Consider the following 18537-nt stretch of genomic DNA (forward strand, 5'->3'; position numbering starts at 1 on the left):
CCAGAACAGGCATGAGGCTCCAGCATCAGGGCGAGACCTTGGTCTTTACAGCAGAGGTATAAGACAGAGACGGCCAAGCAAGGTCATTCTCCGGAGCAATTCAGGTATTTGATCTCCCTCACTAAGTCCTCATTAGCAATCTAGACAAAAGACAGCTTCCCGTGTAATGTCAAGTGGTTTATTTAGATTCTAAATGAAGGTTTTGGAAAACTGATCTTATGGGGGGAAAAAAAAAAAAATCAGCTGAGAAAACCAAAATAAAATGGGAACAGAGCACCATTCACATCCCTAAGTTAACCTCAAAATTAATTTTTGTAAAATTTCCTCCTATGATCTGGGTTCTGATACCTAGGTTACATTCCTCGTAACCCAGAGACCTTACTTGCCTTGTTCTGGTGAATCCATGGCCCCTCAAGGGCTTCTCAAAACAGATTTGTTGCAAAGGTCACAACTGCTGCTGTTACATTAGCAATAGATTCTAGCATAAAACCAAAAATTAAAACAGTTCAGAGAGAAGAACTTTCAGCTAAAAGAAAAATGACACATGAACCAGCGAGACCCAGGAACAGGAACTGCGCGGGCAGGTACTGTCGCCGCAAGGACTCGTGCTGCTAGCAGCACACATGGAGCCGCAGCCCCCGCAGATCCACTGATGACCAAGCAAACCCAGACGTGGAGGCCAGCCCCTTTTTCCACGGTGCCTGCGGGCAGCCCTTGGCACCGCGCGCTCCCAAGGCCTGAGGAGAGCAAGGCTCCTCTTAAAGAGCAGAGCATTCTCAACCTTGTTTCTTTCAGTTTACTGTTTTAAGCTTCTTGTTTGATAGTTCCTGATGGTTCTTGGCTTGTTTCCGTTTCTGGCACAGCGCTTCCTTGTTCTCGCCATCGGCCAGTTTGTCCAAGGCTACAGCAGTCTCCTTCAGAAGGCGCATCTCCCGTTTTTCCTTCCGCTCCTCCATTTCTACTATGTCATCCGCAAACAAAGCTTTCAGAGGCGGGATCAGCTTTGGGATGGTTGGAAAGTCATCAAAACGTACCTGAAATACATCAGACACAGAAGCACCTGCGTGAGAACTGCTTTTTGTTTTCCTTCTTCCCCATCCCATCTTTTGCTTGCTGAGACGCAGAGCGCTGCCTCTTCCTCTGTGCCACGCCCAGCACAGAGTAGCCCCAACCTCGCCGATGATTTTTCAGCTCCGTTTACACAAGCAGGCAGGTCATCACTTTCAACCCTGCAGCAGTCAGTCCACAGACCCCGCACGCCAAGTTATTTACATTTTCTTTCCATTTACAAGAAGCGATGTGGACACTGTACAAGTTTTGATTGATCAGTGAGCTATTCTCACTGCTACGACTGTGTTCAATCCAAGGGCAGCAGCCTTTGGCTCCTGGATGTCCTTTGCACCACACAGGGAGTGGGAATGGAAGCAAAATTAGGTTTTCAGCTGGGAGTAGCGTGCACGGAACAGAGGTGACGTGAGGCAAGTACCCAGTGTGTTAAGGGTGGACTTCTGTTCTCAAGAGCCATCAGCACCTGCCTCACTCCGTGCCACCCGTTCTCCCCCACGCTGGTGACGTCTGCTGCCAGCAGTAATAGGAGCTGTTTCAGAGGAGCTTACTCTTCAGAAGGAGATGGTGTATCGATATAACATTACAAGTGGAGAATTTAATTCACGAGCAGCCATCCCAAAGTAACACTGAAACCCTTCCCGCAGTCTAGCTCAAAGCTCCCAACTTACCCTCATATGATCGAATGCAATTCCAACCTTCTCGCTGAAGTCTGCACTGAACAGCGGGATCTTGGCGTATCTCTGACTGAAGTGATTGAGCATGATGAACTCCGCATTCATCTTCATCCCAGTTTGAATCGCCTGGGAGGTTGTGCTGCAAAAGGAAGAGGAACACAGCACCGCGTACCCTGGTCACACCCGGGCTGGCTAGCACTGCCCCTCTGTGCAGGGCTGACCCTGGCTGGATGCCAGGTGCCCACCTGCCCTGATTTCAGCTGCAATAGAGTTAATTTTCTTCCTAGTAGCTGGTATAGTGCTGTGTTTTGGATTTAGGATGAGAATAACGTTGATAACACACTGATGGTTTAGTTGTTGCTCAGTAGCGCTTACACCAGTCAAGGACTTTCCAGCTTCCCATGCTCTGCCCGGTGCACAAGGAGCTGGGGGGGGGCACAGCCAGGACAGCTGACCCCGACTGGCCCAAGGGCTATTCCATACCCTGTGGCATCATGCCCAGTATAGGAATTGGGGGGAGTTGGCCAGGGGGCAGCGATTGCTGCTCGGGGATGGGCTGGGCATCGGTCAGTGGGTGGTGAGCAATTGTATAATGTATCACTTGCTTTGTATATTATTAATTGTATTATTATATTATTACTACTATTCTATTTCATTTTACTTCAATTATTAAACTACTCTTATCTCAACCCACGAGTTTTCTGACTTTCACCCTTCCAATTCTGTCCCTCACCCCAGTGGGGTGGGAGGAGCGAGCAAGCAGCTGGGTGGTGCTCGGTTCTGGCTGGGGTTAAAACACCACCAAAGCCGTTCTGTCACGCAGCTGGCCAGGGGCGAGAAAATATAACGAAAGGCTTGTGGGTCGAGATAAGGACAGTTTAATGAAAGCAGAAGCAAAGGCTGCACATGGAAAAGCAAAAGGAAAACAAAAGAGATTTTATTCTCTACTTCCCATCAGCAGCGATGTCCAGCCGCCCCCTGGGAAGCGGGGCCCCAGCACACGTAGCGGTTGCTCTGGAGGACCAACGCCGTAAAACAACAAATGCCCACCCTCCTCCTCCTTTCTCCTAGCTTTTATTACTGAGCCAATGTCATATGGTATGGAACATCCCTTTGGTCAGCCTGGGTCAGCTGTCCTGGCTGTGTTCCCTCCCAAGAGACAGCCTTGATGCTGCTCAAGCACTGCTCAGCAGCAGCCGAAACACTGGTGTGCTACCAGCACCCAGCCAGCGATGCACAGCACTATGAGGGCTGCTACAAGGAAAATTAACTTCATCTCAGCCAGACCCAATGCACTCCAGTGGGGCAGGGCAGGCTGCTTTGCATCTAAGGTCACATCACACCAACAGCCAACACCAGACACTGTCTAATGCTTGCTGAGCACAAGGTGCCTCTTGGCAGGCACGCCCCAGCACCTCTTCCTCTGACAACCTGCACTGGTGGCACATCTCTGACTCCCAAACAACTCCGAGTGCAGGAAAGCAGCTGTAATTAATTGGAGCTCTACACTTAAGAGCTCCACAAACTGGAGACAGGGGCTAATTCAAATACTTGTCCCAGGGGTGCCAGCAAGTCCAGCTCTCTTGCACTGTAACTCACATCTAATTCTGAGCAGCTGCTCTCAGGCCTCCCCGCTTTTGCCGGGGGCATCACCCGGTATCACTGGCTGCGGCGCTGTTTGAACTGCACAGTTAGCTGGGGGCAGGTGTGATGACTCTCCTACCTCCTGAGCTTAGTCCTGAAATGTAATCAAGCAGAGGACCTTTCCTTCGGGCTAGTCTATTTGTAGTGTTACTACTGTCCGCTTAAAAAGCTTTCCCCATATCTCCCTGGGGACGTTCAGGGGGGCTTTGAGAGTTGCAGAGCTGGTGCAGTGAGCAACACACCATTTTTAGTGCTGAAGAGCTCTACGCACACCAGAACCATCTACAGGACCTGGGTCCTTCTCCACCAAGGACAAAGCCCAGCTCCGCATCTTCACCTTCCTAACAGTGACAGACAGCAGAACACACCCCACCTGTGTGTCTTCTCTATTGCTTCTTTTTCCATGCCATCTTCTAGCGTTGCTTCATGGATCAGCAGGGTAGCATTTTTCCCTGTGTAAATAATCATATATTCAGCTGTCAGTTGAATATAGACTAGCTCAACTGTCTACATGAACTCTGGTTTCCCCGCCTCAGCCCCCCATTGAGTTGCAGGCATAGCACCAAGGGTGCGGGGGTGCCCGCTTCGGATACAAACACTTCGAGACCTTTCTCCAAGATATTCTTCAAGCAGAGGGTTTTTGTCACCTACCCATTTGTACTAAGGCCATGCAGGGCATTGTGTCACCAGAATAGACCACTTTCCAGCCCGATTTGTGGATCATTGAACATGCAAAAGCATTTTTACAGTGCTGGACTTCACAAGTCTGAAACTGAACAAGGATACAAGTGTTAGACCTCCCGTCCCCTCTGGCCCCTCCTAGCACCTGACCCTGCCAGCTTGGGAGCTTACCTCAGCCAAGTCGTAGTTCTCTAACAGAGAACTGACAAACCATTTGGCTTTGGGTTTGATGTTCTCACAGCCTTTCACAAGAGACTGGGAAGTAATCATTCTGTGAGGGAGGGGAGAAGAGAGAACTAAGGACAGGTACAAAGTAAAACCTGATCTTTAAGCAGCCTATTTCTCCTTCTCGGTCCAGTGCCTTACAAACAAGACATTTTTGTGCATCCATCTGTTTTTCCCCTTGCTTTCACTATCCAGTGCCCCAGGAACTCATCCAACCTCTTCTCCACTGTCAAATACTCTCTCTTCCAGGAATCTTTTTTCACTTGTCCAACTCCCCTTTCCTAAGTAAAAGTAAAGCCTGCATCTAAGCCTCTATCAAGTAGCACAACTGAGTAACAAACCCTATCCTCCCCTTTGCAAACTGCACGTCCTAATTCTACACACAGTGGAAGGAGTCAGAGTCACCTTTAACGAAGGGGTGTGGGGAACGGATGACGGTAGTTTGCCTTGAATAAGGACCCAGCAAGGACATTTCTCCACATACCACACACAACACTCACTTGATGTCTCCAAGGATCTCTTCACAGTGGTTGTGGTACTCATGTAGCCAAGGCAAGATCTGTTCAGGTGCTACCAGAAACAGAGGGCTAAAAGCTTGACCAAGGGCTGCCTGGAAAAGCAAAGATGGCAGGGGTGGGAAATCAGAACAAAGAAATACCCAGGGAAATAATGGTACTTTTCCACTACTCAGAAGTTCCCCTCCCCTCAGGCCAAGGCAAGTTCAAGAGTAGCGAAACAACAGTACTACTTACAAAAGCTCTCCGCCTCTCCATCAGGATGTTCAACAACCCCTGCAAAGGGAATAAACAAGATGGCAAGCTGCAGTCAGAAACATCTGAGGCATAAGTGGCAACAGTTCTACAGCAGCTCAGCAAGCTGCTGTTTCTGGAAAACCTACAGTCAGAAATATACGATTACTGCTTTTCTAATAACTGTAACTTGCTGAGCTGCTGTAACACTGTCACTGCTTATGCCCCCAAGCTGGTGGGCAGCAGCCCACAACACATGCTCCTCAGCCCTTCCCAGTGCTGCTGTGTCTGCTCCCAAAAGAAGGGCAGAGAGCAGAAAGTCTCTACCCAACATCTCAGACCCAGCGTGGTTTCCAGACACAAGACAGCAGACCAGCAAACAGCCTGCCCTGCTCAGGCCCAATCTGGAACAGACCAACAGGTCCTTCTGTGACTATTTACTGCAAAGCACTGAAGGAAGCTGGGTTGGACACTGCTAAAAAATTACAACTCTGGATGATCCCAGCAAGCCTGCAGGGACCCCGAACAGGAAGGGAGAGGGGATTACAAACACAGATTCAGTAGTGCCTGGGGAATGCAGAGGGGAAGCGCAGCCCTAACAGCAGGGCAGCCTACATTCATCAGCTACCTCTGAATCCCAAACAGCAAAGCATGCCTGTACGGAACGCCTTCTCCTTCCAACACACTGAACCTACCGAATGATGATCAGTATGCATGTGAGACACAAACACAGCCACTATGTTACACAGCACTTGGTCAACTTGCTCTCCATAGTGGCGACAGAGCTGTCCAAACGTTCCTTCTCCGCAGTCCAAGAGCAGGGATCGGGTAGAGCTGGCAAGACAAGCGACAAAGACATTTAACAGCCACTGTATGAGCTCTGAGTAGGGCCCATTCAGAGAGGGGGATCTTTTGGGTTGGAAGGCAGAGAGCTCTCAGTGCTCTACACCTCTAAATGCTGCTCCAGTCCTACTAGCCAAGGCTTTAGACTGTTCTGTCAGCATAGCTTGTTCTGGTCTTGTGTTGATGCTGAACACATCCTTGGGGCAAATGGTAAAATAAATGAAAACATTAAAATGAATGAAAACATTAAATGTTTGGCTTTACAGGTGGCTCTCAAGTCCTCCCCACCCACAGAGAAACAGGTGCCTGAAACTGAAGTCTTACAGACTCCACAACAGGAGCACTCTCCCTGTGTCATTAACACTCTGGTCAAAACAGCCCTTGGGCAACACCCTCTTGAAACACTGAGCCTGTCCAAGCAGAATGCGTGGCACCAGGATTTACCTGGTATTTACCAGCGTGGAACTGACATTTCGGATTTTCATTGGAATTGCAGATCCTGTTCCCAAGAACACAATTTCAGGATAAGCACCCACATTTCCTGGAGAAAACAGACAACAAGGATTCGTAAGTAAATGTTATCCACATACTGCCCAGTCAGACACCATTTAGTTCAACAGCCTAAGAACTTCAGAGTCTACACATCCAGCATGTTCGTTTTTGCCTCCCTCAGCCTCTGGCTTTCCTACAGCAGCAAGGTTTACAAGGGAAGACAGAACGAGCACCACCAAGAAAACACATCACAACGCATAACTGCGTATCCAAAGGCAGGCAAACAAGGACTCCACTTACTGCCCATGACAGAGCTGGCAGTTCAAGAGGGACCTGACTCCTGTTCTACAGTGCCCTGACTCTCCCTGGAATCAGGATCCAGACAGTGAGTGAGCCGTGCTGTGTCATACCACGAAAGCCTCACTGCCAACAGGAGAACTGAAATTCAGAGCAGAGTGCCCCACAGGGAGCTGGTTCTAGAGCAAGACTTCTCCCAGACAAAGGGACTCGCACTGTGGCTGCAGCGTTCAACACAAGCAGAGATCTGGTCAGCTCAGAGAAATAACACACAGGCGCTTTGTCTCTAACTGCCCCCAACAGTGCTCAATCCCCAAACCTAGCAGCTTTAGAAAGCCAGAAGCACATGACTGTGTAAATACAACTGAAACAAGCTAACCCAGTTTGCACTAAGCCTGTCCTCTGCACAGCTCCACAAGGACTTAAGAGCACCTCTCAGGCAGCAGGAAAACTGCATGTTCACAGCTTTGTCTGGGCACCAAAGCAGTGGGTCACCAAGACCTCCTACCTTCCATTACACTGATCCAAGACAAGTTGCTGACTCTTACCTGGTACAGCAGACAGGCTCTCTTTGCACTCCTTCACACGAGCCTGGAAGTCAGGGAGATCCAAGGCTTCACTAACAAATGCGTCATAATCGCAGACAGTCACAGCATCTCTGAAAGAACAGGCCACGTATCAGGGTGGGGCAGGGTAGGAACTGAAAAGACAGAACTTTTCAGAGCAAAGTGCCAAATTACTGTGCCAAAACAGCCTTGGGACAAAGGGTCAAATGCTCCTTCCAAGTTCCATTTTGAGGGGTGGGGGACGATACACCCGCGAGTGTGGTGTACATCAAAAAGGCCTGGTTGGGCTGAGCCACGGCGCAGAAATAATCATTCCACCAAACTGGAGAAGCTCCTGGAATAGTGCTACACTCCCCTGCGCTGTCTAGATCCAGAGAGCTGCCGGACACTAGAGGGCACTGCAAGGCAGGACGGAGACTCCTGGAAGAGGAACAACCACCCAAAAAAGCTCCAGGCACCACTCAAAAGCATAAGGGACCTGTGTCCTGGTCCTGCATCAGAGCACGTGCTACAGACCTTTGGACACCTTAAGCAGAGAAACTTAAACTCTTCTTGGCATCTGGGTCCTCCTATTCTGCCCAACAGAGCCAGAAATTTGAGCCATGGCAGCGGGTATCCCCTTGCACCATGTCGTCCCCTGCCCTTAAGATCCCCATTGAGCAGCTTCATCTACCTGTCCACAAAGCAAGCGCCAGGGGAGAAGTCTGCAACTGTTTACCCCCTGGGGCTTTCAGCTCTGATATCAGGGTTTCTGGGTCTTCAGATGGTAAGACTTTCACTGGGCTCCCCAAACAGTCTCTCCCTGCCACAGCTGGGTGCACAGCACAGGTCAAAGCAAAGGACAGAGGAGCACAGGAGGCTACAGGAGCGAGGGACAGAAACAACACTCCAAACCTATGGCCAGGTGGTGTTTTCAGTGGTTCACTCATCCATCTCCTACACCTTGTCTGAGACTTTCAGGGACAGGGACACACCCCTCAAGACACAGCTGACAGCTTGGCAGCTACCCCAGCACGGCTGCCAGTAACAATTTGCAAAGGACGCCGACACACCAGCCTCCCTCAGCACAGACTCACACTGAAAAGCTGCTTCAAGCCAACACCCAAAAACCAGTAAGTCAAAGATTCCCACTGACCTCTGCCACGCCTGTTGTGGTCTGAAGTGGTACTTCAAGAGGCACTCTCCTCGCACAATGGGCACGCTACACACAGCCTCTTCTTCCTACAGGAAGAGTGACATTAAACACGTTCTTTCATCAGGGGCACGAGGCACGCCGGCAAGCAGGGCCTGGCCTACCTTACTGCGGTAGGTGGTGAGGAGAGGGAAGATCTCTGAGTGGATGAGGTTCAGCTGAGTTTGGATCTTGTAGCTGCGTGGGTTGTGAACCGCGGAGGAGTTTTCATTGAGCACTAAGTGCTGAGTTCCAGGTCCAAATCTGTTAGAGGACAATAAAATGCACAACAGCTTCAGCCCATGTTAGAGTTGGGCATCTCTGCACACCTGAGCCGTTAGCTAAAATCTCACCTGAGCCAGCAAAGCCCTGCTGCCAGCCAACAGCTACTTCTAGTTTGGGAAAAACATCTGCACCCTAAGAACATGCTGCTCCCTAACAGTGACATGAAACCAAGTCATCAGAAGATCACATACCTTTCCAACCATTGCTGGTAGCGGCTGTCTCGAAGCACTGACTCTGGAGTCATGTGAATAACCAAGGCCACCTGGTTCTCAGGAAGTCCTTCCTGGTACCTGCGGCACATTCAAACACAGAAAGAATACCTGCGCTTCAGTCCTCCATCACCTTGGCATCCCCTCCCCTCTCCCATCTTGGTGCTACCAGAGATGCTCTGCCTTGAAGCGGGCAGAGGACAGACCTTAAGGGCACAGCTCAGGAGGTCTAGGCTCCACATCGCGGTAGCACGAGACTCAAGCCCACCATTTGCTGACACCTCCGCTCTCCCCCCCAGGGCAGTTCCTCTCCTCTAAGAGCAAGAACATCTGCAGAGCCTTTCAGAAGCCAAACATGCTTCTGCACGAGCTCTACAGAGACCTTACATGCAGCCCAGGCTTCCACTGCACAGGGAAGCAGCAGCGTCTACATTGCTCCCCAGCAAGACAGCAGCGCACATTTCCTTCTCTGGAGGCCCCGAGGGAAGACAGGCCAGTCACAGCCACAGAACCCCACTGGTCCTGCACGGGCCTGCCTTTTCTAAAAGGCTCAAAATGCACCCCCAGTCCTTTCTTCCATCTCTAGCTCCTTAACAGTGCCAAACAGCTCAGACATCAGCCACAAGAACCAACACATCTAGAATAGAACGAGAACTTCTCTTTGGCAAAGCTCAGCACAGATGTCTTCCCCCCAAACACTCCACGTTGCCCAGCCCCGCTACCTTTGGAAGGTCTTGTTTTCACAGACAGCATCCACAAAGCCCTCGTGAGGGCACTCCAGCACAATGAACACTGGGCCAGCATCAGTAGGGGTGCACAGTTCTTCAGGAAAGAGCTGCAGGCAGATACACAAAGATCACACCACAATCAACCTATACCTGCAGCCCTTCTTGCATCACCACGTCTGATTCTCTCAGGAGCTGTTCTATCAGCCAGCCCCTGGCAGGCAGCTCCAAGCAGGCTCTCTCAACGCTCAGCAAACCCAGCCAGCGCAGTTCTTGTTCCCTTTCTGCTCTTGTTACCCAAGTTTGCATTTTGCTGTGTAACAACAAATCCCAACCCTGGTCTCAGAGCAAACCACAACCTAATGTAAGGAAGGGAATTTTAGCAGCTTCTAGGTTCCCACAGGAGATTCAGATGATAGCAAAAGCATGCTTAAGAAAAAAAGGCTTTGTGAAATTCTTATGACACAAAGATACATCAATCCTATCTCCCAGGTTAGGATCTTCACTTACAGATCATCTGGGACATGGCCGGAGCTGGCTCTGCCTCTCACTTCAGACTAGTGTTTGAGAGATTAAGACCCTGCACACAGGAACCATTGAACTTCTTTTGGTCTAAGAGGTGCAAACAGAGTAAGGAGAGAGTGATAGCTAGCCAGGCATTCAAACCCCAGATTTAAAACATGCAGGGACTAACCCCACAAGTTCACTCCTAGACCTGTATCAGGTTTGGGAAGGGGAGATGAAGAAGCTCTAACAAATAGCAGCCATACTCACAAATGAATTCATTTCAGAGTGTACCTCCCTAATCATACCCCTGCAACAGCCCCAGACGCGCTCCCCACGGCAGTCACATTCAGCAACAACTTGGGGCTGGAACAGGGACCAGTCACTAACCAAAAGTAGCCACTCAAAGCTCAAAAACAGCAAAACCCATGCCAGCCTCCTAGCAGGGATGAGAGGAAATAGGCAGACAACCATCATCCACCCTTGCCTCCAGAACAGGTGTGGAAAAAAGCAACCCCACACATGTCCCAATACCTATGGGTAGGCAAAACATTCTGCACAGAAAGATTGTCACCCTGGGAGCCCAGTGAAGGAGGGAGGATGGCAAAGCCACAGCAGAAAGCACAGATACATCTTACCTCTCTGCCTTCAAAGGTGATGCTCTCCCCATTTTTGAGAGCTGTAATTATAGGAAGAATGGCTGGAGTTCCCCTGAAAACAAGGCCATGGAAATATTTAGCTTGCCAACATCAACATGCCTGGCGTTGCCCCATCCCTCAGGCTGGGATCTTGTACTTACACTGGCAGGCCCATCTCTTGTGCTTTAGCTGCTAGGAATTTTCCCTTCTTTGGGTGAATCTGAAAAGAGTTAAATAAAACAGAATTATCAGCCAAATAAAGAGGGCCAGGAAACAAGATCCACATACTTCCAGTTTAAGTGTTTCCCCACAAGCCAAGGGAAATTTTTTTTTTTTTTTTTTCCCTCAGTTCCACAGCCACTAGTCTAATTTACCCCCAAAAAGCTTTTACTAGACTTTCTGGTTTCCAAGATCACGTTGCTGCCACTTCTTGCTCTCTTCTTTAGCCAAGTAAGCAGGACAGACTTCCCTACTGTAAGCATTAAGCAAGAATGGAACCTGTATACTCTAAATTGGCTGCTCTACAAAGAACACTTCTAAACAAAAAAAGCCTCTGGTTTTTACACATTCCTACTCATGCTACAGTTACTCTGACCTTTGAAAAGCAGAATCACGAAATAGCTCCAAAGCCCTGCTTGAAAATGCTATCTCCAATTATATCTGCTTAGAGAGATGAAATGTCCTTGTGACATTCAGAAGCATTTCTTTACAGAAAGGGTGGTCAAACACTGGAACAGGCTTCCTAGGTGGGTGGCTGATGCCCCACCATCAGTGGGGCGTGTTTAAGTGCCATGTCAGTGTTTAAGGGGCATTTGGACAACACCCTTAACAACACGCTTTGACTTTGGGTCAGCCCTGAAGTGGTCAGGCAGCTGGACTAATGATTGTTGTAGGTCCCTTCCAACTGAAAAACTCTCATTTAGAGATCTTTGTGTCCGAGCTTACTTTACAAAGGAAAGCCATCACCAGATCAGGATGCCTACTTGCACACTTCTGTTCATCACCTGTAAAAGAAAGCAAGACTACTCAGAATCATCACTGATTACCATTTTTCTTAAAGCCAAAACGTGTCAATGTTTGCTAAAGCATTAACAGGAATAACATCATCCAGCCAGCTTGGAGCCCAGCAGCAAAATGTTACAAGCACCTAAGGCCAGAAAGCCCACGGTTTCAGCTACAAGAAACCAAAATAAAGCCCAAGACTGAAAAATAATCAACCCCAACATCCACTCATAATTAAATTACAAAGGCTGAAGGACCCGCTCCAGCCAGAGGCAAACTACTACAGGGACTAATCACAACCCACGTAGGAATCACGTTCAATTTCTAGGCCTTATTAGTTCTGCATCAACTTCCAAAGTACCAGAACTCATTTCTGCTCCATGTAATCCTTCAGTTGAGCTTCTCTACAGACCTCACTTCCAGAGAGCAAATGTCTCAGAGAACAAACGCATATCCTTAATTTGACGTTATTTCATTAAAGTTAAGAATGTCATTCCATTTTTTCACCTGTTTTCTTTGGGCTTTCTTTTTCCTTGCCCTCCTCCAAGCTTTGCTGTGCAGCTCTTGGGGATCCAGGCCCTGTGTCCCCTTTGGGGCTATTTCCACCTTGGGTTGATGCTCCAGGACTCTGAGGCAACATACTTTCAGCAGCTCGTGGTTTTCCTGTCCCAAATCCAATCAAACCAAAGATCATTCAATCAAAAGGGACAAATAAGAAAAGCGTGAGTACCATTCCCTCTTCCATGACAGTCATGTTTAAACCGCACCAGAATACAGAGCTCTTCCCCTGAGTCTGACTTGCGCTTGCATACTCTAGTCACTTATTCCAGGAGCCATGCATCATTCAGGTCCTTCAGATTCTCTCTAAACTGCTAAACTCTGTCAAGCCTGTGCCTGTACTCTACGTATCACAGTTTCCAGGAGCAAGAAAACTCAGTTGGCTAAGAAAGCCGAATCCAGTGATGTTTCACGTGTCATTCTACATACCCACACCTAAAGGAACAAACCAAGGCCCTGACTCAGCAGGTCTTGTTTCTTTGAAAGAGATCCTTCTCCCGGCAAAAGCACGCAAATTCATAAACCTCTCGTTCCTCAGGCTTGCAAACAGAAGCCGCTCCTTTAACCACCTTAAGCATGGTTACTGAACAAGTGCTCCTCCTGTCTGACTACAGCATCACATGCTCACCTGTAAGAGGTATTTGGTAGACTGTCATCGTCTCGTCCTTATACTCAGGCTCTGTGTGCAACTGCACAGCTGGAAAGAGATCAGAAACCAGCATTAACAAGTTCATAGGAAGAGATTCATACTCAGCAAGAATTTAAATCAGGAAAATATCTTTTTTCTTTCCTAAGCAAAACCTGCTGAATGTTCCCCTTCCCCTTCTCTGCCCAACTGCAAAGATCAATGAATAATTAAAGTTCTTAAAAGCCCATCATCCACAAAAAGTCATCCATGATACCACAGTAAGCAAGTTCACTGACAGACTCTGGAAGCAAATTACCTTTACAGTGCTTTAAAAGCAAATGCTGTGTACTGGTCAGGCAGGCCGGCAAGTGCCTACCAGAAACAGAGCCGGAAACACTGTTTTTCTCCCAGGCAGTTCTTGTGAGGGATTTGAACAGTGTATCAGATCAAAACAAATGTTTAAAACTTTCTTTGAGTGGATCTAAACCAGAGGAATTTATTCTGAAGTTCTTACTGTTCAATGCAACCTTGGCTCCAGCTGAAACAAAAAGAAGTTACAAGTTCATATCAGCTACACATCACTGACCTACATACCTAAATCCATCCTTTTCAGGGGCCCAGGAAAGAGTCGAATCGCCTTCAAGTAGTTTTGCTGGAAAAAAAGACATCGTATCAGGAGGCCGTGCCCAAGCACTGCAATTACAAGCACCACTTTCAGGAGTGACAGTTACTTTCAGTGAAGTCAAAGGCTCAGCGCCCAGTCAGGCAAAAACTGGGCAGCACACAGCCAGCCAGAAAGCACTAGGCAGGTGTCCCACCTCCAGGGGGCATTACTCATTTAGAAAGAGAAAGGAAAATAAAGAACCACTTGCCCCATCCCTTCCATCAACAGAATTAGTCAGCAGATATTGCAAGGAAATAAGACAATGCTGAGGATTGGAAATTTTCAGCCTAGACATGGCATTAGGCATTGTGTTAAGCAGGAGATCAGAGACCAAGTTTTATTAAAAGAAAATGGGGAGGGAGCAGACAGGAGAACAAAGGACGCCCTTTTTCCAAAACATGATTTACCAGAATATTAGCTGACAAGACAATTTTAAGGAGCAGAAGTCTGATGCTATCCTGTGTGTCACTGAAGAGATTTATTTTTTTTAGAGCCAGCCCTTCTGGCAGAACCTTTGGGCTGGCACTAATTCAGACAGCATTTTACACCTGTATGATCATTCACCCCGTTCACACCAGCTCTCCCAATTCCAAGGTGAGCTTTAACATTTGAAGGTTTCACACTCCCTCCTGCAAGATTCCCCTACTTACCAGCTTTGGCGGCCCTAGGAAAACACATCTCTGAAGCCCCATAGCCTTTAACGTGAGAATCATACCTAAAGAAAGCAGAGAAACAGCTTTGTCACAGCCCCACTAACTGCTGGTAGACCACACAAGAAAGATCCCTCTCAGCGCCCAGGAGTGCTGGGCCTCTCTGTGAAGGCTGGAACTGAACCTGGATCCAAATTCAATTTTGCCTCAGCTTTGTGGCAGTTTCAACAAGTCACTTATCTCCGCAGATAAAGAAAATATCTACAAATCTTGATAGAGATTTGGAGCAAGGTACCTCAACAGATTGTTATTAACCTCCTTGAAACACTGGAAGGGGTTGCCCAGAGAGGTGGTGGATGCCCCATCCCTGGAAACATTCAAGACCAGGCTAGATAGGGCTCTGAGCAACCTGATCTGGTTGTAGATGTCCCTGCCCATTGCAGGGGGGATGGACTAGATGGCCGTTAAAGGTCCCTTCCACCCCAAAGCATTCTATGATTCTTGGAGATTTCCAGAATTTTAATGGACAAGATCCTAAGTGATCTGTTCTAATCTCACCCTGCTTTGAGGACAGGGGTGGGCCAGAAACCTTTGTAGGTGCCTTTGAACTCAAATTAGTCTGACTCACGAACAGCTCCCTGCTGGCAACACAACACTGGTAATGCCTTCTACTCGAAGATTTTGGGACGATAAAGCCACGCATGCTGGGGAGGCAGCGCCTCTTCCACCACGTGTTCGCATGCACTGTCACAGAGACCACGCTGCGGCAGAGCCCCACGTGCAATCCAGCCGCTCTGACAGCGCTTCTCCTCTCTCCGCTGCTACATAGAAGACCCCACACACCACCCGCCAAGCAGCCTGCAAAGCAACTGCCTCCGGCCTCGACAACTGCTGCCTACGGCCAGACCCTGCGAGAGGAACCGGCGCCAGGCTGCCACCGTGGCACCTCGCCAGCCACCCCGCTCACCTGGCAGCCCACCGACGTTGGCCCAGGCCACCCGGCTGAGGAAGATGCTGTCCAGGTGGGAGATCTTCAGCCTGAGGGGCGAGATGGGGGTGAGCAGGGGCCGAGGCAGCCCCGGGGCGGCCCCCCCCGGTCGCCCCCACTTACTTGTGCTCCTGCATGGCCCGCTGCGTGCCCTCGCCGCAGTTGAAGAGGTATCTGAGGGGAAAGGGCGTCAGGGCAGGCCCGGGCGGGGCAGCCCGGCCCCGGCGGGGCGGCCCCGCTGCCTCGCACTCACCGGTTGAACTCGGAGAAGACGTAGACGGCGGCGCCGGCGTCGCGGTTCCCGGCCGCCACCACCTGCACGTAGACGGTATTGGGCCCCGCCAGGCCCGTGCCCGCGCTCCGCCGCCGCTCGCGGGCCCACACGTGCCGCGGCACGTCCTTGGGCCGCCGCGCCGCCGCCGAGGAGCCCTCGGCCATGGCCATGGCCACGGCCCTGCCCGCCACCAGCCGCCGCGCGAGGCCGGACACCGGCGACGGCGCCCGCGACAGGGCCCACATCCGCGCGCGCGCACCCCGCCACCGCCCGCCACCAATAGGAGCGCAGAGGCTTCAGCGGCTCCCCTCGCCACGTGATGCAGGTGAGCCAATGAGAAGCGAGAGGCCGCTCCGGTCGACCCGCCCCTGAGGCGCCGCTCCCCGGGCCCGGCTCGGCCACCGTCCGCTTTCACGTGACTGTGCTTACCCAATCGGAACTTCCCTGCCCGCCGTTACGCTGAGGGGCGGTGCTTAGCGGCGCCTCGCGGGTGCCTAGCAACGCGGGTGCCTAGCAACGCCCCCCGCGCCCCGGCCCGGGCCCTCCCGCGGTGCCGCCGCAGCCCCGGGGCCGTGGCGGGGCCGCCGGGGCCCGGCCTGAACCCGCTGCGGCTCCTACCGCGGCGAGCTGCCGTGCCAGGGCCTGCCGGGATGCAGCCAGGGCCTGCGGGGCTGGGCCAGGCCCGGGCCAGGCCGGGCAGGCGGTGGGTGAGGGGGCCTGGTGAGGCCTGGTGGGGTCTGGTGGCTTTGCACTACCTGAGAGGGGGAGGCCATGGAGGAGCCGGAGCCTGGCTCATCACAGCGTGTCAGGAGGTGCCAGCCGCAGGGAAGGAAAGCCTCTTCCCCGTGAGGACGGTGAGGCGCTGGGTCGGGTAGCCGGCAGGGCTGCGCAGCCCGTCTCCTCGGAGGTTGTCAGGACCAGGCCGGATAAAGCCCTGAGCACCCTGGTTGGACCTTGGAGCTGACCCAGCTTTGAGCAGGAGGCTGGACCTCCCAAGGTCCCTCCGAACCCTGCGATGCTTCAGTCTCCTCTTCACCATTTCCCCATTGCTCACAAACTCCTCTTCCATATGAGCCTTGTTCGGGGCCTGTTTACCAATCCCAGACGATCCAGGCCACAGCTCTGTTTATTTTTGACCTCTCTAAACCCACTCTGAGTTCTCTCGGGGTTTCTGTTTGCTTCAAAAAGAACCACTAAATTTTCCTGTAACCAGAGTACCCCAACATAAACAGTCCCCATCATCAATATCCCTTTTCTTCCTTACTTCCAAAGGCAAACCTTATCTTTCTCAGTGCTTTGCTTTCCAAACACTGTCCTCCTTTATTCTTACTGCCAATGCTCTTCCCTATCTTTTCCAGTGATCCAAGCAAGCACTTTGAGTGGGGACCTGTCCAAACCTCCAGATCTTGCCATGGCTGTTTACAGCTGTTCTGTCAGTCTTTCTTCAAATCTGTAACTCCCTTACTGTCTCTCCTTCTTCTGACTCCCATCTCTTCACACAATAGCTCAAATTAGCATGGTATTTTTCCCTGGTTTTCCCCACTTCTGGATGAAATAAAGGGTTTGTTCCTTTGAATGGTGAACTCTTTGTTCACGCACACTTTACATGTTACAGTCCTGCACTCACAGCACTTGGCTCTGCTCCTTGTAGCCACACAGGAAAGGAAACATCAGTTTAGATCTTAAATTGCTTCCCAATAAAAGATGAAGTTTCCTAAAGGTGAGTGCTCTATCTGTGCATTCCTGCTGCATCGTTTCCTCCCTGTGTCAATGATTTTCTGCTCAGGTGAATAATTAGGAAGTACGAAAATACCTTTTTTTGCGCTTAATGCATTTTTTTTTTTTACACCTTTGGGAGCACAAAAGCTTTTTTAGGGCTCTGACCAGCTGGCATGGGCTTTCCAGACAATGTTTCTTTAGCTGATGAAATAACTAAGATGGTGTGTGGTATTTTTCATCAAACGAATCCTGGCAATTTTGTCCAACCTTACTGGCTTGGTTTTGTGTGCACGGACCAGTGTTTAGAGCTGTGACTTCACTAAAATTCTGTAAAGTGACAAAACTACCTGTAATATCTCAACAGTCTTATAGAGATTTCACAGGAAGTAAATAAAAAACTCTGAATCTGATCTGAGGTTCATACTGACGAAAGCACATGACTGTCCTTTCCCGTTTCAGTCTGGGCAGCTCACGTATTGGGGAGGAATTTCAAAGACTGTTCATGGTTCAGGAGGAAATGTCTTTTATTTTACAGTTTTGGTCCTTGTTTTGGGTGAGAGTGGTCCTAGCCTAACAGATTTGTTGGCAGAGAAGTAGGGACATCTCAGAGTTTAGTCTCTATAGTACTTATAAAGTGAATGACTCATGCATTTTCCCAAATTAATTCTTGCTGTGATTCAGATTTCCGTGGAAAACTATCTTTTGTCTTATAGATAGGGTGGTTGATTAAGCTGGGAAAGATCTTGGTTTCAAATTTTCGGCATGACCTTGTAAAAGTTTGGAATAGTTCTCTGTCTCAGAAATTCTGGATGTTAAAGCCATCCTTTCCTTCTCAAAGTCATCTGGAGTAACAGCTGTGGTCTACTGGTGCACCTTTTGGATGCACAGTCAAGGAGTCAGGGGGTCGGTCACGCAGCAGCAGGAGCAGAACAAGCTCTGGATGCCTTTCACTGAGTCTCCTGCTCATCTGAACCTGACTCCACAGAAAGAAAAAAACAGTTCTTTGAAATCCAGTGCTGCGAAACGCCAGCCCATCCCCAAGCTCTCATTAACATTACTCCGACATCCAGTGCAGAATCAGAAATGCAACAATTAGAGCAAACTCCCTGCTTGGCCCACAGCCACCCCAGGAGTGTCAGACCCATGCTGACTTCTGCGCTGACCATGGCAGAAAGCACACAAGCTAAATTCACTGGACCATCGCTAGTGAAAAAGCCTCCATCTGCAACCTGGAATGGCCTCAGCTCTTGGCCGCGACTACATCCATCAAATGTGAGTGCACA

General features: G+C 50.0%; 1 protein-coding gene across 1 annotated transcript; it reads right to left on the reverse strand.

Annotated features, from left to right (window-relative positions):
- Positions 1-179: 179 nt before the first annotated feature.
- On the reverse strand, positions 180-15795 carry ELAC2 (elaC ribonuclease Z 2). Its single transcript, XM_082326691.1, has 24 exons — positions 15515-15795; positions 15385-15435; positions 15241-15311; positions 14274-14338; positions 13554-13611; positions 12960-13028; positions 12281-12436; positions 11717-11775; positions 10933-10991; positions 10772-10844; positions 9627-9739; positions 8887-8985; positions 8536-8674; positions 8375-8460; positions 7222-7331; positions 6329-6425; positions 5737-5875; positions 5045-5083; positions 4793-4902; positions 4239-4338; positions 4038-4158; positions 3760-3838; positions 1737-1881; positions 180-1034 (listed from the first exon to the last, which is right to left on the reverse strand). Exons 1-24 carry the CDS (start codon positions 15778-15780, stop codon positions 792-794), a joined length of 2547 nt encoding a protein of 848 aa, XP_082182817.1. The 5' UTR covers positions 15781-15795; the 3' UTR covers positions 180-791.
- Between the last annotated feature and the right edge of the window lie 2742 nt (positions 15796-18537).

Source organism: Platalea leucorodia (assembly GCF_965183815.1).
Source record: "Platalea leucorodia genome assembly, chromosome: 14".
Lineage (NCBI taxonomy): Eukaryota > Metazoa > Chordata > Aves > Pelecaniformes > Threskiornithidae > Platalea > Platalea leucorodia.